Consider the following 18,019-nt stretch of genomic DNA (forward strand, 5'->3'; position numbering starts at 1 on the left):
TTGGTTGTAGTATGAGTAGTGGCGTTTGCCTTGTTGTGTATGTGTTAGCTGGTATGGTCTTTCTTTGTGTTGTACCTCATGTGTTTACCCCGTGTATTGTATGTGACTACCCTGTTTGTGTATCGTGCTTGTTTAATTGACCTCCCTTGTGTTGCCTGTTTTATGACGTTCGTGTGTTTTGGTGCATAACCAATAAAACCTTTCTGAGACAACTTTGCAAGATTGTTACAATAATGTATAGTAATGTATCTCCATTAACCGAGCTAGCTAACTAATGCTACCACAGGAAAAGGTTGGGAGTAGCTATGCGAACATGGCTAATATTGATGAACCGTCTCTGGTAACTCTTTTTTTTTTTTTTTAAACTCATTCAGCCCAGACACAAGGGGTCATAAACATTCAGCATAGTCTTTGCATTGTCTTGGGACATAGAGTAAGAGTGAGCTACTTTACCTTTTTTAAGACCAGGATTATCCAAGATACCAATACGCTAACAAAATTAACACACCTCATTTTTGACAAAAAACATCCATGGGCGCAGAGATGAGCATATGTTTATTTGCCAATTGACCTGTCGCTAAGCGCCACCCTTAGAACGCTGATGAGCCAATGACAGTCCAGCCTCAACGGGACTCGGACATCAGCTCGGACAACTCCATAGGAAACAACAGGGAGCAGGCATAAAATGGCAAATTAATGGTTATTTATGGAGTTTATTAACTAAAAAAATCCCGACGGATAACCATGGTCAAACGTTTTGCATGGGGGACGTGTAATACTGATAGCCGGTACCCCGAGAGGCTAGAAAACGGGGTATATTTTCATCAAAAGTAGCCTACAGGACGTCTCTCGCGTTTGCAACAGCTCGACATGATGTAGGCTACTAAGCCAACAACGTGGGCACAGGTTCCCTGTTAAATCCCAAGATGAAAATGCTCATTAACCAACTACCATATTCTTACTACATCAAATATTAATGTAACCTAACATATCTTAGTATCAATCTTCCACTAGCTAGCTAGCTAGCATTAACGTCAGTGGTTTTTGCAGGTGATTTGCACGGCTACTCGCCACAACTGCTTGTCACCTTGTATGTATTCTGAAGTTTTGAAAACACCCCTCCATAGCATAATTAAGTCCCTTTTGATAGCTTCTGGAGGAAAGTAAATCCTTTTATCGACCAAAACGTCCTCAAAGCCTGCTTTCATATACTGTCAGCTGGCATTGTCCACAATGTATTTCTATCCAAGTCTGGTTTGTTTGTCCGAGTTTTCACACGCTAACAATGGGGGGCGGGGCTTAGCGACAGGTCAATTAAACAATCTGTGCACCAGATGGTAAAATTATCAATTTAATCAGCCTCAAATTGACAAACATTCTTGCGTCTCATTTCTGATATTGGACTCTGAGACCCCAATCTGGCTGGTACGGGTTCAGTTGTAGTTCAATAGAATAAGCATACAAAAAAATCTATTCACAGGAAAGTCTACAGTATGAGCTAGATACATGTGGTCTGTTTGACTCATTAAGTCTGTAGATTGAAAGAGAAAGACAGCAAGAAAGAGGGAGTGTCTGCACTGTATGTATAAGAGAGAGAGAGAGATAAAGAGAGAGAGAGTGTGTTTGTGAGTATAGGAGAGAGAGAGAAAGATACTTTGATACATACGCAAAACTCAGATATTTAAAAACACAAATGCCGTTTTGTATTAGAAAAGCAGCCAACAGTTCTGGCAAAGACAGCGGTTATAAGAGCAACATCATTCCCTTTTCCTTTAATGTATGTTAGCAACTGTAAAACTGCTTCATGAAATATGAAACACTGAATCTTGTCTGCCCAACGAGGATCAGTTAAGTGTATTTCACTACAACATACTGTACACTCATTACCACTTGACTTACAGCAGTTTCTGTAGTTTACAGTCTGGTTTCTCCAGTAGAGTAGAGATGTGCTTCACTCCTGAGTCTCCTAGTTTATTCCCACTCAGATTCAGCTCTATCAGGTGTGAGGGGTTTGACCTCAGAGCTGAAGCAAGAGCATCACAGAATTCCTCTGTTATACTGCTGTCATTAAGTCTGTAGTGAGAGAGAGCAGGATACTCTTTGTTTTAGGGTGTTACTGAACTCTTAAAAGACACACACACACACACACAAAACACACACACACACACACCTGCCACATCTGCCACTTCCAAACTGTAACGGTACAAGCGACTAACGTTTTGTTGCACAGCATCTTCCTTAGACGTCTGGAAAACGCAGCTGTTATACTGAGCATATAGTTTGATATCCGTTATTATTAGGGTGACCAGGTAAGAAAATGGGGTAAATTTGGGACAGTATCTTGGGGCAGGACTACGGTTGGCGTGACTATGGTTGGCATTAGGCTACATGACAAAATTATCTTTATTCAGAAATTCTACTGTTTGTCAATAGGTAAACCAGGAAATACTCACAAACAAAAGAGAATCATTTAAATCACGAACTCAAATGTCAAAAACAAACACAATGACTTAAGAAAATGCAATGATTGTGTTGTTGTAGCTTTGTGTAACCCAGACATCAGCAACATAAGTAATTTTATGCATGCAACCTTCTCGTGACTGCCTGCACTTTCCCTGTCGCAAGCTGTAACTTGCACGCTCTATTTTCCCTGTCCTCACGACTACAACTTGCGCTCTCTCATATTTTCCTACCCACTCCTCCCGGTACCTGCAGAGACGTTTGTGCTTTTAGCAGCGTGTTCGGTTCCAGCCTGCAGCATCCATGTCAACAATGCATGAAAATTAGCTTATTATCAATGCACGTTATCAGTTTGCGCCAGTAAGCTACACAATTATTATTATTATTATTTTTTAAAGATACTGTACATATAGGGATTTCTGCAGCCAATGAGCAGCCGACGGGAGCTGGTTGCAGGATAACTCAACCACCACGAACAGAAAAAACTACTCTAGACCCTGCTCAAGTATAATTTTCTGGACAGTTAGGGCAGGATTCGGGATTCGGGACAAGTGCTAGGATTTCGGGACTGTCCCGAATTTTTTGGGATGTCTGGTCACCCTAGTTATTAGCCTGATGTCGTCATACTCAATTCTAGTCAGAATTAGAGTCTGATACTGCCCCATTGGGATGTGATTATGGTGCATGTTTCAACCGATACAGGGGTTCTTCTTCTACACAAATGCCTTCTTCTAACAAATGCGTTGACATTGTTTTCGGGTTATTGCGCTGTCAATATCTTGTACAACAGGCGTGATAGTGAAATCTAAATGTCTACCTTTTAGCAACAGCGTTGTCGTTAGGAAGAACCGGGAAGAATGAAACACTTTTTTATTTAAATGTCACTTACAAAGACATCGTACCATGCGGGAAGCTAATATTTTGTCACTAACAACCTACATCTGTCCTCTGTCAAAAACAGTTGCATTTTCAGCTCTGAACAAAACCATTCAGGAGTTCTGGTCCAAACTGTGACACTGACCAGCTCTGGTTTGGGCATAGCTGTTCTACAACGGAACAAGTCCAGACCGAACTTCCAGATCTCAAATGTTGTGTGCGGGGTTAAGTTCGGCTGGCATCCAGACTACCTAGTTATTGTATGTTGCTGTAAAACTGTGCTTTACATAATGTGTAACTCTATACTTGTGAATTTCTTTGAACTTTGAATATTTGTTTCATCTCATAATACAGTCATTGTGAGTTTACTTAGCATATTTCATCATGAAGTCAGAGTGTACTTACAATAGTTTCTGTAGTTGACATTCTGGATTCCCCAGCAGAGCAGAGATGTGCTTCACTCCTGAGTCTCCTAGTTTATTACCACTCAGGTTCAGCTCTATCAGGTGTGCAGGGTTTGATGTGAGAGCTGCAACAAGAGCAGCACAGCCATCTGCTGTTATGCTGCTGTTATTAAGCCTGTAGAGAAAGACAGCAGGGAACTAAATCAGGTTTTTGTTTATTGTTTTAGCATATAGAAAGAAGGTACAAAGAACTATTAATGATACATGTATTCATCCCGAAATCCCATAGGCATACATGTTATATGTACCAGTGCTTCAAGTATTGATAAACTTAAAGCTCATTCTCAGACTGATAGATGGAGCAAACTGTTTAAAGGAGGGGGGTTGTAATTAAAGCACTGAGGTGTCTGGTGTGCATGGCATTGGAAAAGGGTTTACACTAGGGGTGTAACGGTTCATGTATTCGTACTGAACCGAAACGGTTCGGGCGTCACGAATGAATTTACACGGAGAATACACGGTATAAAAATACATAAAACTTGTGTGCGGATTCATTAATGTCATGCGCAATTACTGTTAAGTAGCGAGAGTTACGGGAGTTCTTTAGCGACACCTAACGCTAATCTGTAGCCTCGCTTTAGCTCTGATTGGCGCCTATGTTTTTTTGTCAGGTCGTCTGAGTCGTCGGTCGAGTCAGTCAGTCATTAGCAGCACTAAGGTGGCGACCCACAAGAGTTAGAGGATCCGCTGGTCTCTTTAAGATCGTAAGTTTGAGAACTTCAGTTACAGTAGTACAGGAGAGAGAGTGGTGGATAAGATGAAACTGTGTGCCGGCGTTGTTCAGCAGTTGTTATATGGTATGTGAGTGGAAATATATGCTACACATATTCAAAGCCATCACCCAGATGATGATGTAGGCTACCAATCACTGAAACGAGAGGCTTCAGCGGCCTTTTGATACACATACAAATAGGGCCAAAACATATGGCTTAAATTAAATGATTTCGTAATGACAGAAAGCTATGTAAATCGCGTGGTAATTACCTTTATGTTGGGGTAACTTGTAACTTCTCACATGGGGAGCTTGTAGTGTTTAGTGCATAGACAGTAAAAGAAAGTGACAACGCTAACCAGGCTAATAAACAAACCATGCTACGGTGAGTTAACATAGACTGTATATAGAACAGTCTATGTGAGTTAACGTCGAAGGGCAAAGTCACGTGACTTCTAGTTGTTGTCGGTTTATGAAATGAAAGGAGCGATTTCGTTTTTTAAAATAAGGCAAAATAGTGTGATATGTTCACAGTTAGTAGGCTTGATAATTACTGTACACACACTGAAAAATATTGAGGCAAATTGTAGACCCTTCCATATACAACTAAACACAGATGTTGAAGGTCTTGCTTAAGTGGATTTTTAAAAATCATTATTCTACGTCATTTGCACTTTCAGAAATAAGAAATGCTGTAGGCCTATTTTCAGTTTTATAGCTGATTGTCTTATTGTGTTTACAAGTTACAGATGGAGTCTGGGTACTTATTGTACTGTTTAGCCTACATCTTACACACTTCAGGCTGTTGCAGATAGCTCAGGGAAAAGACTGTATGACACTAGGTGGTACAGCCTGAGACATGCACAATAAAAAAAAATTGCTTTCTGCATTTTTGTTTTGCTTTTCCCTCCATTGTACCGAACTCGTACCGAACCGTGATGTCCGAACCGAGTTATGAACCGAACCATGACTTCTGTGTACCGTTACACCCCTAGTTTACACGGCCAGGTCAGCTAGAAAGGCCACTCACAGAATTTCTCTTTGGGCATGGTGAGGACTGGCTCTGATATCTAGGGCCCTAATTCAAATGCTGGCAAAGTCAGTCTATAAGCAATTTTCTCATGCATGAACTAACAGCATCATTTGACGTAAGACAACTTTTAGCTGACCACCAAACACCAATGTTTGTGCTCGGAATCTGCCTCATGGTATTACATTTGTAAATAGATTTTGCAAAGTTATTAAGCAAGCTTTAGGTAGACTTTAGACTTTGCCGAACATTTAAATTGCCCTAGTGTGCATTTTCTTTTTCTTACCGAAGCTGCCAGCATTATGGACCCCTTGCACCACTTCTGTACCATTTACACATGAAGGATGCAGAATAAAATGGCAATTATTCAAGAAAAGTGTGTTTAAATGGGGATACTGGCATTGTTCCTTTATTGGATGCTACTGTTCTTTATAGAATATGTAGCTCAATGACTTGGTCTTGAGGTTGAGGTGTCTCTTTAGTGTAATTCACTACATCAGACAAATATTTTGATTTTACTTACCGCAGTCTCTGCAGTTTACAGAAAGTATTCTTTAATAGAACAGAGATGTGCTTCACTCCTGAGTCTCCTAGTTTATTCACACTCAAGTCCAGCTCTGTCAGATGTTTTGGCTTTGATCTGAGAGCTGAAGCAAGATCACCACAGCCTTTTTCTGTTAAACCACTGTCGTTAATCCTGTAGATAGATAGATAGATAGATAGATAGATAGATCAATAGATAGATAGATAGCAATTGCTTTGATAAATAACCCTATTCAATCTCCATTTTTCAGCATTTCTTTACAGCACTTTCTGTAGCTTAAGTGTAGGATTTCTCGGCAGAGCAAAAAGATCTGCACACTAAATCTCCTAGTTTGTTCTCACTAGTTTGTGGCAATCTGTTTGGTGTATTTCACTTCATCATGCAATAACTGTCAGTTTACTTACAGCAATTTCTGTAGTTCACAATCTGGACTCTCTAGTAGAGCAGAAATGTGCTTCACTCCAGAGTCTCCTAGCTTATTCCCACTCAGATTCAGCTCTATCAGGTGTGAGGGGTTTGATGTCAGAGATGAAGTCAAAGCAGCACAACCCTCATCTGTTATGCTGATGTTATGAAGCCTGTAGAAAGATAAATAACAATTGCAATGATGAGCATTTAAAATATGTTCCAGCTTCTTTAAATATTGCTAATGGTCGAGTACTATTTCACTCTATTATACAACTCACTCCAGTTTCTTCAGTTTACAGAGTGGATCTTTTAGCAGAGCAGAGATGTATTTCACTCCTGAGTCTCCTAGTTTATTCCCACTAAGATTCAGCTCCACCAGGTGTGAGGGGTTTGATGTCAAAGCGGACATGAGAGCACTACAGCCCTCACCTGTTATGTTGCCATCATTAAGTCTGTAGGGACAAAGAGAGCAGGGAACGAAATAAGTTTTTTATATTGTTTTAAAAAACAATATTAAAAAAATTAGATAAACAAGCAAATAAGAACAAAGAACTGTAACATGTACAGGTACATGTATTCATCATAAACTGCCATGGTATGGACCTCAAAGTTCCATACATACATCATGCAGGCATAAAAAGAATACATATTATATGTACAAGTGCTACAAGTATCAATAAACTTCATGTTCATTCTCATTCTTAGACTGAAAGATGGTAGTGAAATGAGGTGGGTGGCATCCACTGACTCCATACATAAACTTAGGAAACAACATTAAAATTCATGGTTTTAGAATATTCTGAATGTTCAGCTCTCCATGTTATGGTTATGGTTATGGAATTTAGCAGACACTTTTGTCCAAAGCGACTTACATAATAAAACAATACAACAATACAAAATGTTGGGGTAGCTAATGGTTTAGTTTCACCTGATAAATAAGTTGGAAGTGATATAAGTTAATACAATATGACTGAATTTGAAATGGTTGATTGAATCGCAAACAGTAGATTAGCTAAGGGTCATGAGCAAAACTCTTCCCAAATAGCATTTTTTTAATGATAAGTATAAGTATATATACTTTTTTGATCCCGTGAGGGAAATTTGGTCTCTGCATTTAACCCAATCGGTGAATTAGTGAAACACAAACAGCACACAGTGAGGTGAAGCACACACTAATCCCGGCGCAGTGAGCTGCCTGCTTCAACGGCGGCGCTCGGGGAGCAGTGAGGGGTTAGGTGCCTTGCTCAAGGGCACTTCAGCCGCGGCCCACTGGTCGGGGCTCGAGCCGGCAACCCTCCGGTTACAAGTCCAGAGTGCTAACCAGTGGGCCACGGCTGCCCACAATAATTGTTTGACAGCCCTAACTATAGTACATCTCATCAGTATTGATAGCTATTCTAAAATGAGGTGTTTTTTGTTTAGTTTGGTTTGTAAATTGGGATAAAAACGAAGTCTTCTGCGTTCATTATATTTGTATAAGATTTTACATTTTACAAATGCTGAAACAAATTAAACCACCAACGTAAGTTTCTTCAGTTTGCAGTGTGAATCCTCCAGTAGAGCACAGAGCTGCTTCACTCCTGAGTCTCCTAGTTTCTTCTCACTGAGATTCAGCTCTGCGAGACATAAGGGGTTTGTACCTAGAACTGACGTCAGATACACAGAGGCTTTCTCTGCAGCATCACTCTTCAGCAACCTGTAGAGAGAGACATCAATTGCTGTTGAAATATATTTATGCCACAGCTGCTCCTTCATGGTCAGTGGGTGTTCCCAGGTTAGTTCATGAACATGACTAACTGTTCAAGGTCCCCTATGTAACATTTTCAACTTAATCAGTTGAAAACAGTTTAGAAATGATTGTGAAGGCTGGCAATAGTAGCGGCTTCCCCTGCTCCCCCTATAGCGGAAAACCAGTCCTTGTAAGATCTGCACTATAGTGTGCCGCAGTGTATGAATCAGGAAGTCCTGAAGCAAGAACGAGTGAGAAACACGAAATGCTTAAAAGTTTCTGGACATACACAAGCCCCCCTCAAGCACCGGTTAGCCATGCCGGCTAGCTATAAGATGGCTTCATTTTGTAGATGCTCATCATGGCAGAGCCAGCAAAGACAAAAGAGACGGTTGTGAAATATGCACCCCAAAGGTGTAGGGGGAGCTCTATAGAGAAAAATGCGACAACAAAATTGAGAAATCAGCAAAGAAATGACTGAAGTTACAGAACAGCCTATTTACTGAAATAACAGAACTTAAAATGATTAGCTCTAATTTCTTCAGTCAGATCTGGAAATCCGTGCTAGTACTACAAAGTTTGATAGAACGTATTTCTGGTCTTGATTAATGCATCATATAGAGTTGTTTAAGCAAATACAATTCAGCCATTGCTGAATAAATCTTATGGTCCTCTGTGAAGTTGTCTCACCTCAGGGCCTGAAGTTTACATTTTTTATCATTGACTAAATTATGTAAATCAGAGATCAGCTTCACTCCTGAGTCTCCAGGGTCGTTCCCTCTCAAATCCAGCTCTACCAGGTGTGAGTGCTCTGGTGTTAGAGCTGAAACAAGAGCTGCGTATCCTTCAGCTGTTACACCACAGTCAGATAGTCTAGAGTAAACAGAGGAGATTTAGAATTAATGCTACAAAAGCATATGATGAAAACAATGAAGAGTTGGACATGTTAATGTGCCTTAGGAGGTAGTTACAAATTAGCATTTGCATCTGACCATGTATTTTGTTTTGGACTAATTACTATAAAAACAACATCTATAAAAAATATTCTTGGAATTTGAAAAAGTGGATAGGATCAGTATTAATTTAGAGCAGTTTCTGTACTTTAGGCAAAATATTTCTCAGAAGTGAAGAGATATTCACGCTCAGTCTCCTAGTTTGTTCAATAGTTTAGTGAATTTCACTATATCATACATTCATTGTCAGTTTTCTTACAGCAGTTTCTGTAGTTTACAGTCTGGATTATGCAGCATATCAGCGATGTGCTTCACCCCTGCGTCTCCTAGTTTGATCCCACTCAGATTCAGCTCTATCAGGTGTGAGGGATTTGATGTCAGAGCTGAAGCAAGAGCACCACAGCCGTCTGCTGTTATGCTGGCGTCATTAAGCCTGGAGAGACAAAGAGGAGGACACTGTATTTTTTTACCTAAGACCTATAGAAAAGCAAAACATGTGCTTCTTAGGCAGTAGTAGAGGGTCATAATAATCTGCTGCATAATCCGCTGTGGAGTAATAATCTGCTGCAGGTCAAACTTGTTCCTGGAAGGCCTATTTTCAGGTGCTGCGTGATATCATTGTGCTGCTGTGCCCATGGTATGTTAACAACTTATCTTGATTATTACACCGGAATGAGAGTATAGTTCCATGTCAAATCAGCCTAGAAAATCACCACGTTTCATTTTCCGTTAGTCTTATTACACTTTCTAACTTGAGAAGAGACAAGTTTTAAATGGGAAAATTACCAGAAATCTTAATCACTTTTAAACTTGGTGCTAGCAGGCGAGATGCTAATGGTCTAGTCCAATTCAATGATCTATGCTAGGCTAGAGTTAAAAGTGGTATTGCCAGACTCAGAGAACAGCTGGATGAACTGGAGGAGGGAGTAGGAAAATTAGTGTAGCCTAATACCCCAAATGGTGGAATATCTCTTTAAACTGACTTCATCAATCTCAACTATCTGAGTATGTAGATGTTTGAACTTGAGGTTAATTGTCAGACAGTTTTGATATTGCCCAGTAGGTTACGAATGTACATATTTTTTACATGATCCACTCTGAAGAAAACTGAAGACATTTGTTGTATGGTTCATTCCAAGTGTTTGTGTTGCTGTGGTGTTTAAACTGTGGTCTGAAAATGACCAGCCATATGAATGATATATATATATTACTCTGGAGGTGAAATTAAAGGAGTGTCTCTGTATACCTTTGCTCAGAGAGTGGCCCTCCCTCTCTGAAGTCGGGCATGCTGCCTTTAGATCGATCACTCTTCATGGACACAGAACTCTCTGTAGGTGACTCTGATCTCTTCTCCTTGACACTATGACATAGAAAGAAGCATTTAAGAGCCATCGCGTATTACAGTAAATCAACACATACACATAGGCAATAGTTAACAAAACCACTCTGGCATAAGAAAGGCAAACAAAGTAACTTTTTTTCTTCAGACCTAGGCATATCTCTATGATAATACTGTACATGGTCTCACAGGATAGTTGAAGTAGGTTTATTTTGTTGAGTCTTGAGTAAAGGACCACTCCGGTCTGATTGCTTGAATATCCTGGTGACTCAGGTTTATGCTCTCAAATGCTACACTGTAACCATAATCCATCTGGCTGATTTCATATTCTCTCTCCCACATGTTAAAGAGGGTATGTGTAATGTTCATGTTGTCTTAAACAAAACAGTGAGCTTGTAACGTCACCATCCAGTGACTTTTTGATTGTAAGCATCACATGTGGTAAAAAGTGAAAAAGCTGGCCAATGATAGCTGGTTTCCAGGCTAACTTTAGTGGATAACTGGGCAACACAGAGTACAGGTGTTTTGATATGTTGTCTTTTCAAATTCTGTTGCTATTTCCAGATCGCTCTTCAATGTTATATATTTTAAATAAACACATTGCATGTAGCACCTTTAAGCAATGCTGCTCCTAAAAAAAATGTTATACGACAGATAATCTACTTGATTTTTTGTTCAAGCTAACAGTCTGTCTGCACTCTGAGAAAACTATGGCATGAAATACTGTAACATATCATTGCTTAAATCAGCAGCTCCACGCCAGCTAGAGCGTTGAATATCCTTCAATATCTGCCAAAAGAGTAAAGCACACCACTCCAAAATCACATCGCTCAAAGATTTCCATTTTTTTCTGAATCAGAATATCCAAGGCTACTGCTCTCTTTAAACTGACTTCATCAATCTCAACTATCTGAGTATGTAGATCATATGTTTGAACTTGAGGTTAATTGTCAGACAGTTTTGATATTGCCCAGTAGGTTACGAATGTACATATTTTTTACATGACCCACTCTGAAGAAAACTGAAGACATTTGTTGTATGGTTCATTCCAAGTGTTTGTGTTGCTGTGGTGTTTAAACTGTGGTCTGAAAATGACCTGCATTATGAATGATATATATATATAACTCTGGAGGTGAAATTAAAGGAGTGTCTCTGTATACCTTTGCTCAGAGAGTGGCCCTCCCTCTCTGAAGTCGGGCATGCTGCCTTTAGATCGATCACTCTTCATGGACACAGAACTCTCTGTAGGTGACTCTGATCTCTTCTCCTTGACACTATGACACAGAAAGAAGCATTTAAGAGCCATCGCGTATTACAGTAAATCAACACATACACATAGGCAATAGTTAACAAAACCACTCTGGCATAAGAAAGGCAAACAAAGTAACTTTTTTTCTTCAGACCTAGGCATATCTCTATGATAATACTGTACATGGTCTCACAGGATAGTTGAAGTAGGTTTATTTTGTTGAGTCTTGAGTAAAGGACCACTCCGGTCTGATTGCTTGAATATCCTGGTGACTCAGGTTTATGCTCTCAAATGCTACACTGTAACCATAATCCATCTGGCTGATTTCATATTCTCTCTCCCACATGTTAAAGAGGGTATGTGTAATGTTCATGTTGTCTTAAACAAAACAGTGAGCTTGCAACGTCACCATCCAGTGACTTTTTGATTGTAAGCATCACATGTGGTAAAAAGTGAAAAAGCTGGCCAATGATAGCTGGTTTCCAGGCTAACTTTAGTGGATAACTGGGCAACACAGAGTACAGGTGTTTTGATATGTTGTCTTTTCAAATTCTGTTGCTATTTCCAGATCGCTCTTCAATGTTATATATTTTAAATAAACACATTGCATGTAGCACCTTTAAGCAATGCTGCTCCTAAAAAAAATGTTATACGACAGATAATCTACTTGATTTTTTGTTCAAGCTAACAGTCTGTCTGCACTCTGAGAAAACTATGGCATGAAATACTGTAACATATCATTGCTTAAATCAGCAGCTCCACGCCAGCTAGAGCGTTGAATATCCTTCAATATCTGCCAAAAGAGTAAAGCACACCACTCCAAAATCACATCGCTCAAAGATTTCCATTTTTTTCTGAATCAGAATATCCAAGGCTACTGCTCTCTTTAAACTGACTTCATCAATCTCAACTATCTGAGTATGTAGATCATATGTTTGAACTTGAGGTTAATTGTCAGACAGTTTTGATATTGCCCAGTAGGTTACGAATGTACATATTTTTTACATGACCCACTCTGAAGAAAACTGAAGACATTTGTTGTATGGTTCATTCCAAGTGTTTGTGTTGCTGTGGTGTTTAAACTGTGGTCTGAAAATGACCAGCATTATGAATGATATATATATATATTACTCTGGAGGTGAAATTAAAGGAGTGTCTCTGTATACCTTTGCTCAGAGAGTGGCCCTCCCTCTCTGAAGTCGGGCATGCTGCCTTTAGATCGATCACTCTTCATGGACACAGAACTCTCTGTAGGTGACTCTGATCTCTTCTCCTTGACACTATGACACAGAAAGAAGCATTTAAGAGCCCTTGAACATAGCAGTGACTTAACACATACACATATGCTACAGTGAACCAGGACACAATATTCCCACTATGACATACAGTAAGAGAGGCAAAAAAGGAACTTTCTTCTTCAAAGCGTGCTACATTTCTATGATATGACACGGTCTCACTGGAAAGTTGAAGTTAGTTTGTTCTGTTGAGTCTTGAGTAAAGGACCACTAGCTGCTCTGATTGTTTGACAATCCTGTTTGGACTCAAGTTTATGCTCTCAAATGCTACACCATGATCCATCTGGCTGATTTCAGATTCTCTCTCCCACATGTTAAAGGAGGTATGTGTAACGATCAAGTTCTGTGAAACAAAACAGTGCTCTTCCGATGTCACCATCCAGTGACTTTCATTGTAAGCATCACGTGGTAAATACTGTTATTACAAAAAAGCTGGCCCTGTGACAGCTGCTTTCTATGCTAACTTTAGTGGAGAAATGGGCAACAAAGAGTAGAGGTGTTTTAGATATTACCTTAAAATGGTTATTTATTGAAATACTGTTGCTATTTCCTAGCCTAGAAATCTAGACGCACCCTAGCGGCGGCAAATTAATTTGCTCAGCCTGTACGTCTAGTATCAAACCATAGGGATTTCTATTGGCTGACGCCGTGGACCTCATCCAATCACAGTGCTCTATTTTGTTAGAGAGTCTTAAGGCGGGCTTAACAGGATAACGACAGTCCTGCGACGGTGAACAACAAGGAAGGTGGCTATGGCGAACGAAGAGCGGTTGTTTGAATCGGCGTTGGCGTCAACTTTGGAGAAGTTGGACTTGTGCTTTTCTTTGAAAGTTGAGCAACACAATGCACTTAAGTCATTCCTTTCGAAGAAGGATGTATTTGCCGTTTTGCCGACCGAATACGGATATGGTCGTAGCGCTGGCCTATTGCATGCCTAGGCAGTTTGAAAGACAATTCTCTGCCCGCCCCTTGGATTAAGCGAGGTGAATGGTTCGATGCCAGACTATACATTTCAATGATATAGGATGGCCCCCCAGGCTAGCTATTTCCAGGGTGTTTTTCAATGTTTAATATTTTAAGTAAACAAATTGCATGTAGCACCTATAAGCAATGCTGCTCCTAAAAAAATATATACGACAGATAATCTACTTGATTTTTTGTTCAAGCTAACAGTCTGTCTGCACTCTGAGAAAACTATGGCATGAAATACTGTAACATATCATTGCTTAAATCAGCAGCTCCACGCCAGCTAGAGTGTTGAATATCCTTCAATATCTGCCAAAAGAGTAAAGCACACCACTCCAAAATCACGTCAAGTAGAGATTTAAATTTTTTTCTGAATCAGAATATCTACGGCTACTGCTCTCTTTAAACTGGCTTCATCAATCTCAACTATTTGAGTATGTAGATCATATGTTTGAACTTGAGGTTAATTGTCAGACAGTTTTGAGATTGCCCAGTAGGTTACGAATGTACATATTTTTTACATGATCCACTCTGAAGAAAACTGAAGACATTTGTTGTATGGTTCATTCCAAGTGTTTGTGTTGCTGTGGTGTTTAAACTGTGGTCTGAAAATGACCAGCCATATGAATGATATATATATATTACTCTGGAGGTGAAATTAAAGGAGTGTCTCTGTATACCTTTGCTCAGAGAGTGGCCCTCCCTCTCTGAAGTCGGGCATGCTGCCTTTAGATCGATCACTCTTCATGGAAACAGAACTCTCTGTAGGTGACTCTGATCTCTTCTCCTTGACACTATGACACAGAAAGAAGCATTTAAGAGCCATCGCGTATTACAGTAAATCAACACATACACATAGGCAATAGTTAACAAAACCACTCTGGCATAAAAAAGGCAAACAAAGTAACTTTTTTTCTTCAGACCTAGGCATATCTCTATGATAATACATGGTCTCACAGGATAGTTGAAGTAGGTTTGTTTTGTTGAGTCTTGAGTAAAGGACCACTCCGGTCTGATGGCTTGAATATCCAGGTGACTCAGGTTTATGCTCTCAAATGCTACACTGTAACCATAATCCATCTGGCTGATTTTATAGTCTCTCTCCCACATGTTAAAGAGGGTATGTGTAATGTTCATGTTGTCTTAAACAAAACAGTGAGCTTGCAACGTCACCATCCAGTGACTTTTTGATTGTAAGCATCACATGTGGTAAAAAGTGAAAAAGCTGGCCAATGATAGCTGGTTTCCACTAACCGGTCTGATTGCTTGAATATCCTGGTGACTGAGGTTTATGTTCTCAAATGCTACATTTGTATGATCCATCTGGCTGATTTCATTTTCTGTCTCCCACATGTTAAAGGGGGTATGTGTAGCCTAATGTTTGAGTTGTCTTGAACACACCATGTCTTATCTTGAATTTCTCTCGCTATTTCTAGGTCTTTTTTCTATATTTTATATTTTAAATAAACAAACTGCATGTAGCACGTTTAAACAATGCTGCTCCTAAAAACATACCACTCACAAGCTAGCCTACTTGATTTTTTGTTCAAGCTAACACACTGATGAAAAATTCAGACTCCTTCGCCTACTACTTCGCCTAAAATTTACAAACGGACAATAAACAGCATCAACAGTCAGTTAATGTATGTGGTTCTACCTTTGTGTATACATTTCTGCATTTTTCCACTATCTAAATGTTTTGACATTTGTAGGTGTTGCTGCGTCTGTTAATCGCAATAAGTTTCGGTTTCGTCTTCCCCTCTCATCGCTGATTAGCCTGATATGATGTTCCAGATCTAGACCTCCCTGAAAGAAGATCTAGGTGGGCGTGGCCAAGCTAACACTGTTTGCACTCTAACAACAGACGTTGATAAAACCACTGTATGAAGCTGCAAAGGAGCTCTTACCTTTCAAAGTCAGAGTGCTCCTTGGAGCGACTCATTTCTGATACAGTGCTTCTCTCACCTTCCCCTGACATTGTCTCAGAGGCAGGAGTGGCTGTAGTCACACACAGGTGTCTTAAGGTTAGCGCTGACAAACATCTTTAACTGGTGGTCACAGAGAGAAACAGTTAATGTATTTAGTTTACCCAATTTTCTATAAGGCACAAGAAAGCCTGGCTGGGATCAGCAAGATGAAGTTCATTAACACTATCAGTTGATTTACATAATCATCTTAATGTAGTCATATTTTTTTCTTTATATATCTGTTCTTTAATGTACATGAATGAACTCTCATGAAATCAGTGCATCACTCTGAACTTGAGATTCCAGTTTGTCATAATTACCCATTACCCATCTTTAAACTACCCAGCCTTAAATTCATGCCCCCCAGAGGGTAGCAATGTCACTGCCTGGCTGTTTTCAAACCATTTTTTCCCAACACTAACAGTACTTGGTGACCTTGTGAAGTACTGGCACAGAGTTACAGAGGCTAGAATATTGTTTTTTCTTTCTACCGGGTTACAAACATCTTTGAACTGACCACATTTCAGCCCTCTAAGGCACTTGAGTCACTTGAGAAACAACTGACGAGGTCTTGTGAAGCTGTGTGTAAAACTAGATCAATATAGAAAAGATGAAGTTCACGCAATTATTTGTAAAGGTAATTCCATGCATTTTGCAAAATGCCCTATGGAGACTCCCCATATACCTTTGGTTACCCCAAATGCACACTGACAATAAAAGGCTTAGGCTACTGTTTGCGTGTTTGCTGTAGCCTGTTTGCGATTGGTGAGAAAGTCCAGTATCCAAGAGCAAGTGGATTGGGGGAGGCCAAGATTGTGCAGTTTTTTATGTAGTAGGTGAGGGATGATTGTATTGAAGGCTGAACTGTAGTCAATAAACAGCATCCTCACATAACTTGCACGGTTTTCCAGGTGTACCAGAGCAGTGTGCAGTATAGTAGTTAAAGTCGGTCTCCACCTTTCCTGCGAGTTTAAAATGGACGAACAGCTTGTTCCTAAGAGCCAGTTAGCAATAGGGTGGCCATACGTTCGAATTTAGGCTGGCCCGGACATATTAAAACCCTGTCCAGCGTCCGGCGCAGCCTCAAGCCGGACGCTCATTTGTCCTCCTTTTTGGAGTTACACTGGGCATCTAGAAAATTTGCTCGGACGCAGCATCGTTTCACAAACTATGGACGGCAAGACTGCTGGTCAAATTATGCGCAGTGCTTCTGTCACTCGTCTGATAATTTGCTGCGCAATTTATGAAGGAACCACGGACTGACAGAAAAACAAACGTAAAAAAAACGTAAATCAGGAGGAAATACATGTTAAGTTGATCTGTTTCCAGTGTGTGTTGCTGGCCTAGCAAATAAATATAGTTATAATATCTGTAATATCTGTCAGCAGCTTGCTTGCCAGCGTTTCCCAGTAGGCCTACATCGCAAAAGTTGTGAAATATAACTGCATATTTTTTGAATGTCTGCGACTGGCTAGCCTACATAAAAAAAAAATGTGCGTTCATAATACCTGCGAGTTTGAGATGAAACCAACAGTTTTCAGCAGGATCATGCGAGGAGGACTTGTCTCTTAATTAATTTAAAACAAGTCAATGGTTTTACAATGTTTCAGTCAAGCTTTGGTTGGTTTAGATACAACTGGTATGCAAAATGTAAAGTAGTGGATTAACTTTATATAAAGTAGGCCTATTAAAATATTTAAAAACCTTAGTCTAACTTTGAAAAAAATATTAAAGGGAATCCAGTCCAGTGCACATGTCTTTGGCAAGTAGCCTAGGCTACTACAGACACCAAATATGTACAGCCAGCTTCAAAAGCAAGCAGCCCAGACCCTAAAATTGGGCATTTATAGCTGTGAAGGTAATTCACACACAATTTGGTAACTTCCGTAGACATCCAAAATGGGGTGGAGGTTAAAATTAGTAGAAAAAAAAAAACTATTGCATAACACAGTTGTCGTATGTATTTTTTTGCTGTGGTATAGTCTTAATTTTTCTATTTAGATGTCTTGAAAAGGTCTTAAAAGTCT

At 39.8% G+C, this 18,019-nt stretch overlaps 1 protein-coding gene across 2 annotated transcripts in view; it reads right to left on the reverse strand.

The window, feature by feature from the left end:
* The window catches only part of LOC143132185 (uncharacterized), a 223,345-nt gene that overhangs the window by 179,354 nt on the left and 25,972 nt on the right, over nucleotides 1–18,019 (reverse strand). For both annotated transcript variants that reach the window (XM_076291544.1, XM_076291545.1), the window contains exons 4-16: nucleotides 15,933–16,023; nucleotides 14,706–14,819; nucleotides 12,931–13,044; nucleotides 11,676–11,789; nucleotides 10,423–10,536; nucleotides 9,436–9,609; nucleotides 8,914–9,096; nucleotides 8,017–8,190; nucleotides 6,773–6,946; nucleotides 6,491–6,664; nucleotides 6,066–6,239; nucleotides 3,742–3,915; nucleotides 1,900–2,073 (exon numbers count right to left, since the gene is read on the reverse strand). In XM_076291544.1, coding sequence (XP_076147659.1) covers nucleotides 1,900–2,073; nucleotides 3,742–3,915; nucleotides 6,066–6,239; nucleotides 6,491–6,664; nucleotides 6,773–6,946; nucleotides 8,017–8,190; nucleotides 8,914–9,096; nucleotides 9,436–9,609; nucleotides 10,423–10,536; nucleotides 11,676–11,789; nucleotides 12,931–13,044; nucleotides 14,706–14,819; nucleotides 15,933–16,023 — 1,948 coding nt within the window. The remainder of the gene's footprint in view (nucleotides 1–1,899; nucleotides 2,074–3,741; nucleotides 3,916–6,065; nucleotides 6,240–6,490; nucleotides 6,665–6,772; nucleotides 6,947–8,016; nucleotides 8,191–8,913; nucleotides 9,097–9,435; nucleotides 9,610–10,422; nucleotides 10,537–11,675; nucleotides 11,790–12,930; nucleotides 13,045–14,705; nucleotides 14,820–15,932; nucleotides 16,024–18,019) is intronic.

This window comes from Alosa pseudoharengus, unplaced genomic scaffold (assembly GCF_046254945.1).
Source record: "Alosa pseudoharengus isolate Yale_2024_CS ecotype anadromous, Long Island Sound unplaced genomic scaffold, YU_APseudo_1.1 YU_APseudo_1.1_scf_19, whole genome shotgun sequence".
NCBI classification, from domain to species: domain Eukaryota; kingdom Metazoa; phylum Chordata; class Actinopteri; order Clupeiformes; family Clupeidae; genus Alosa; species Alosa pseudoharengus.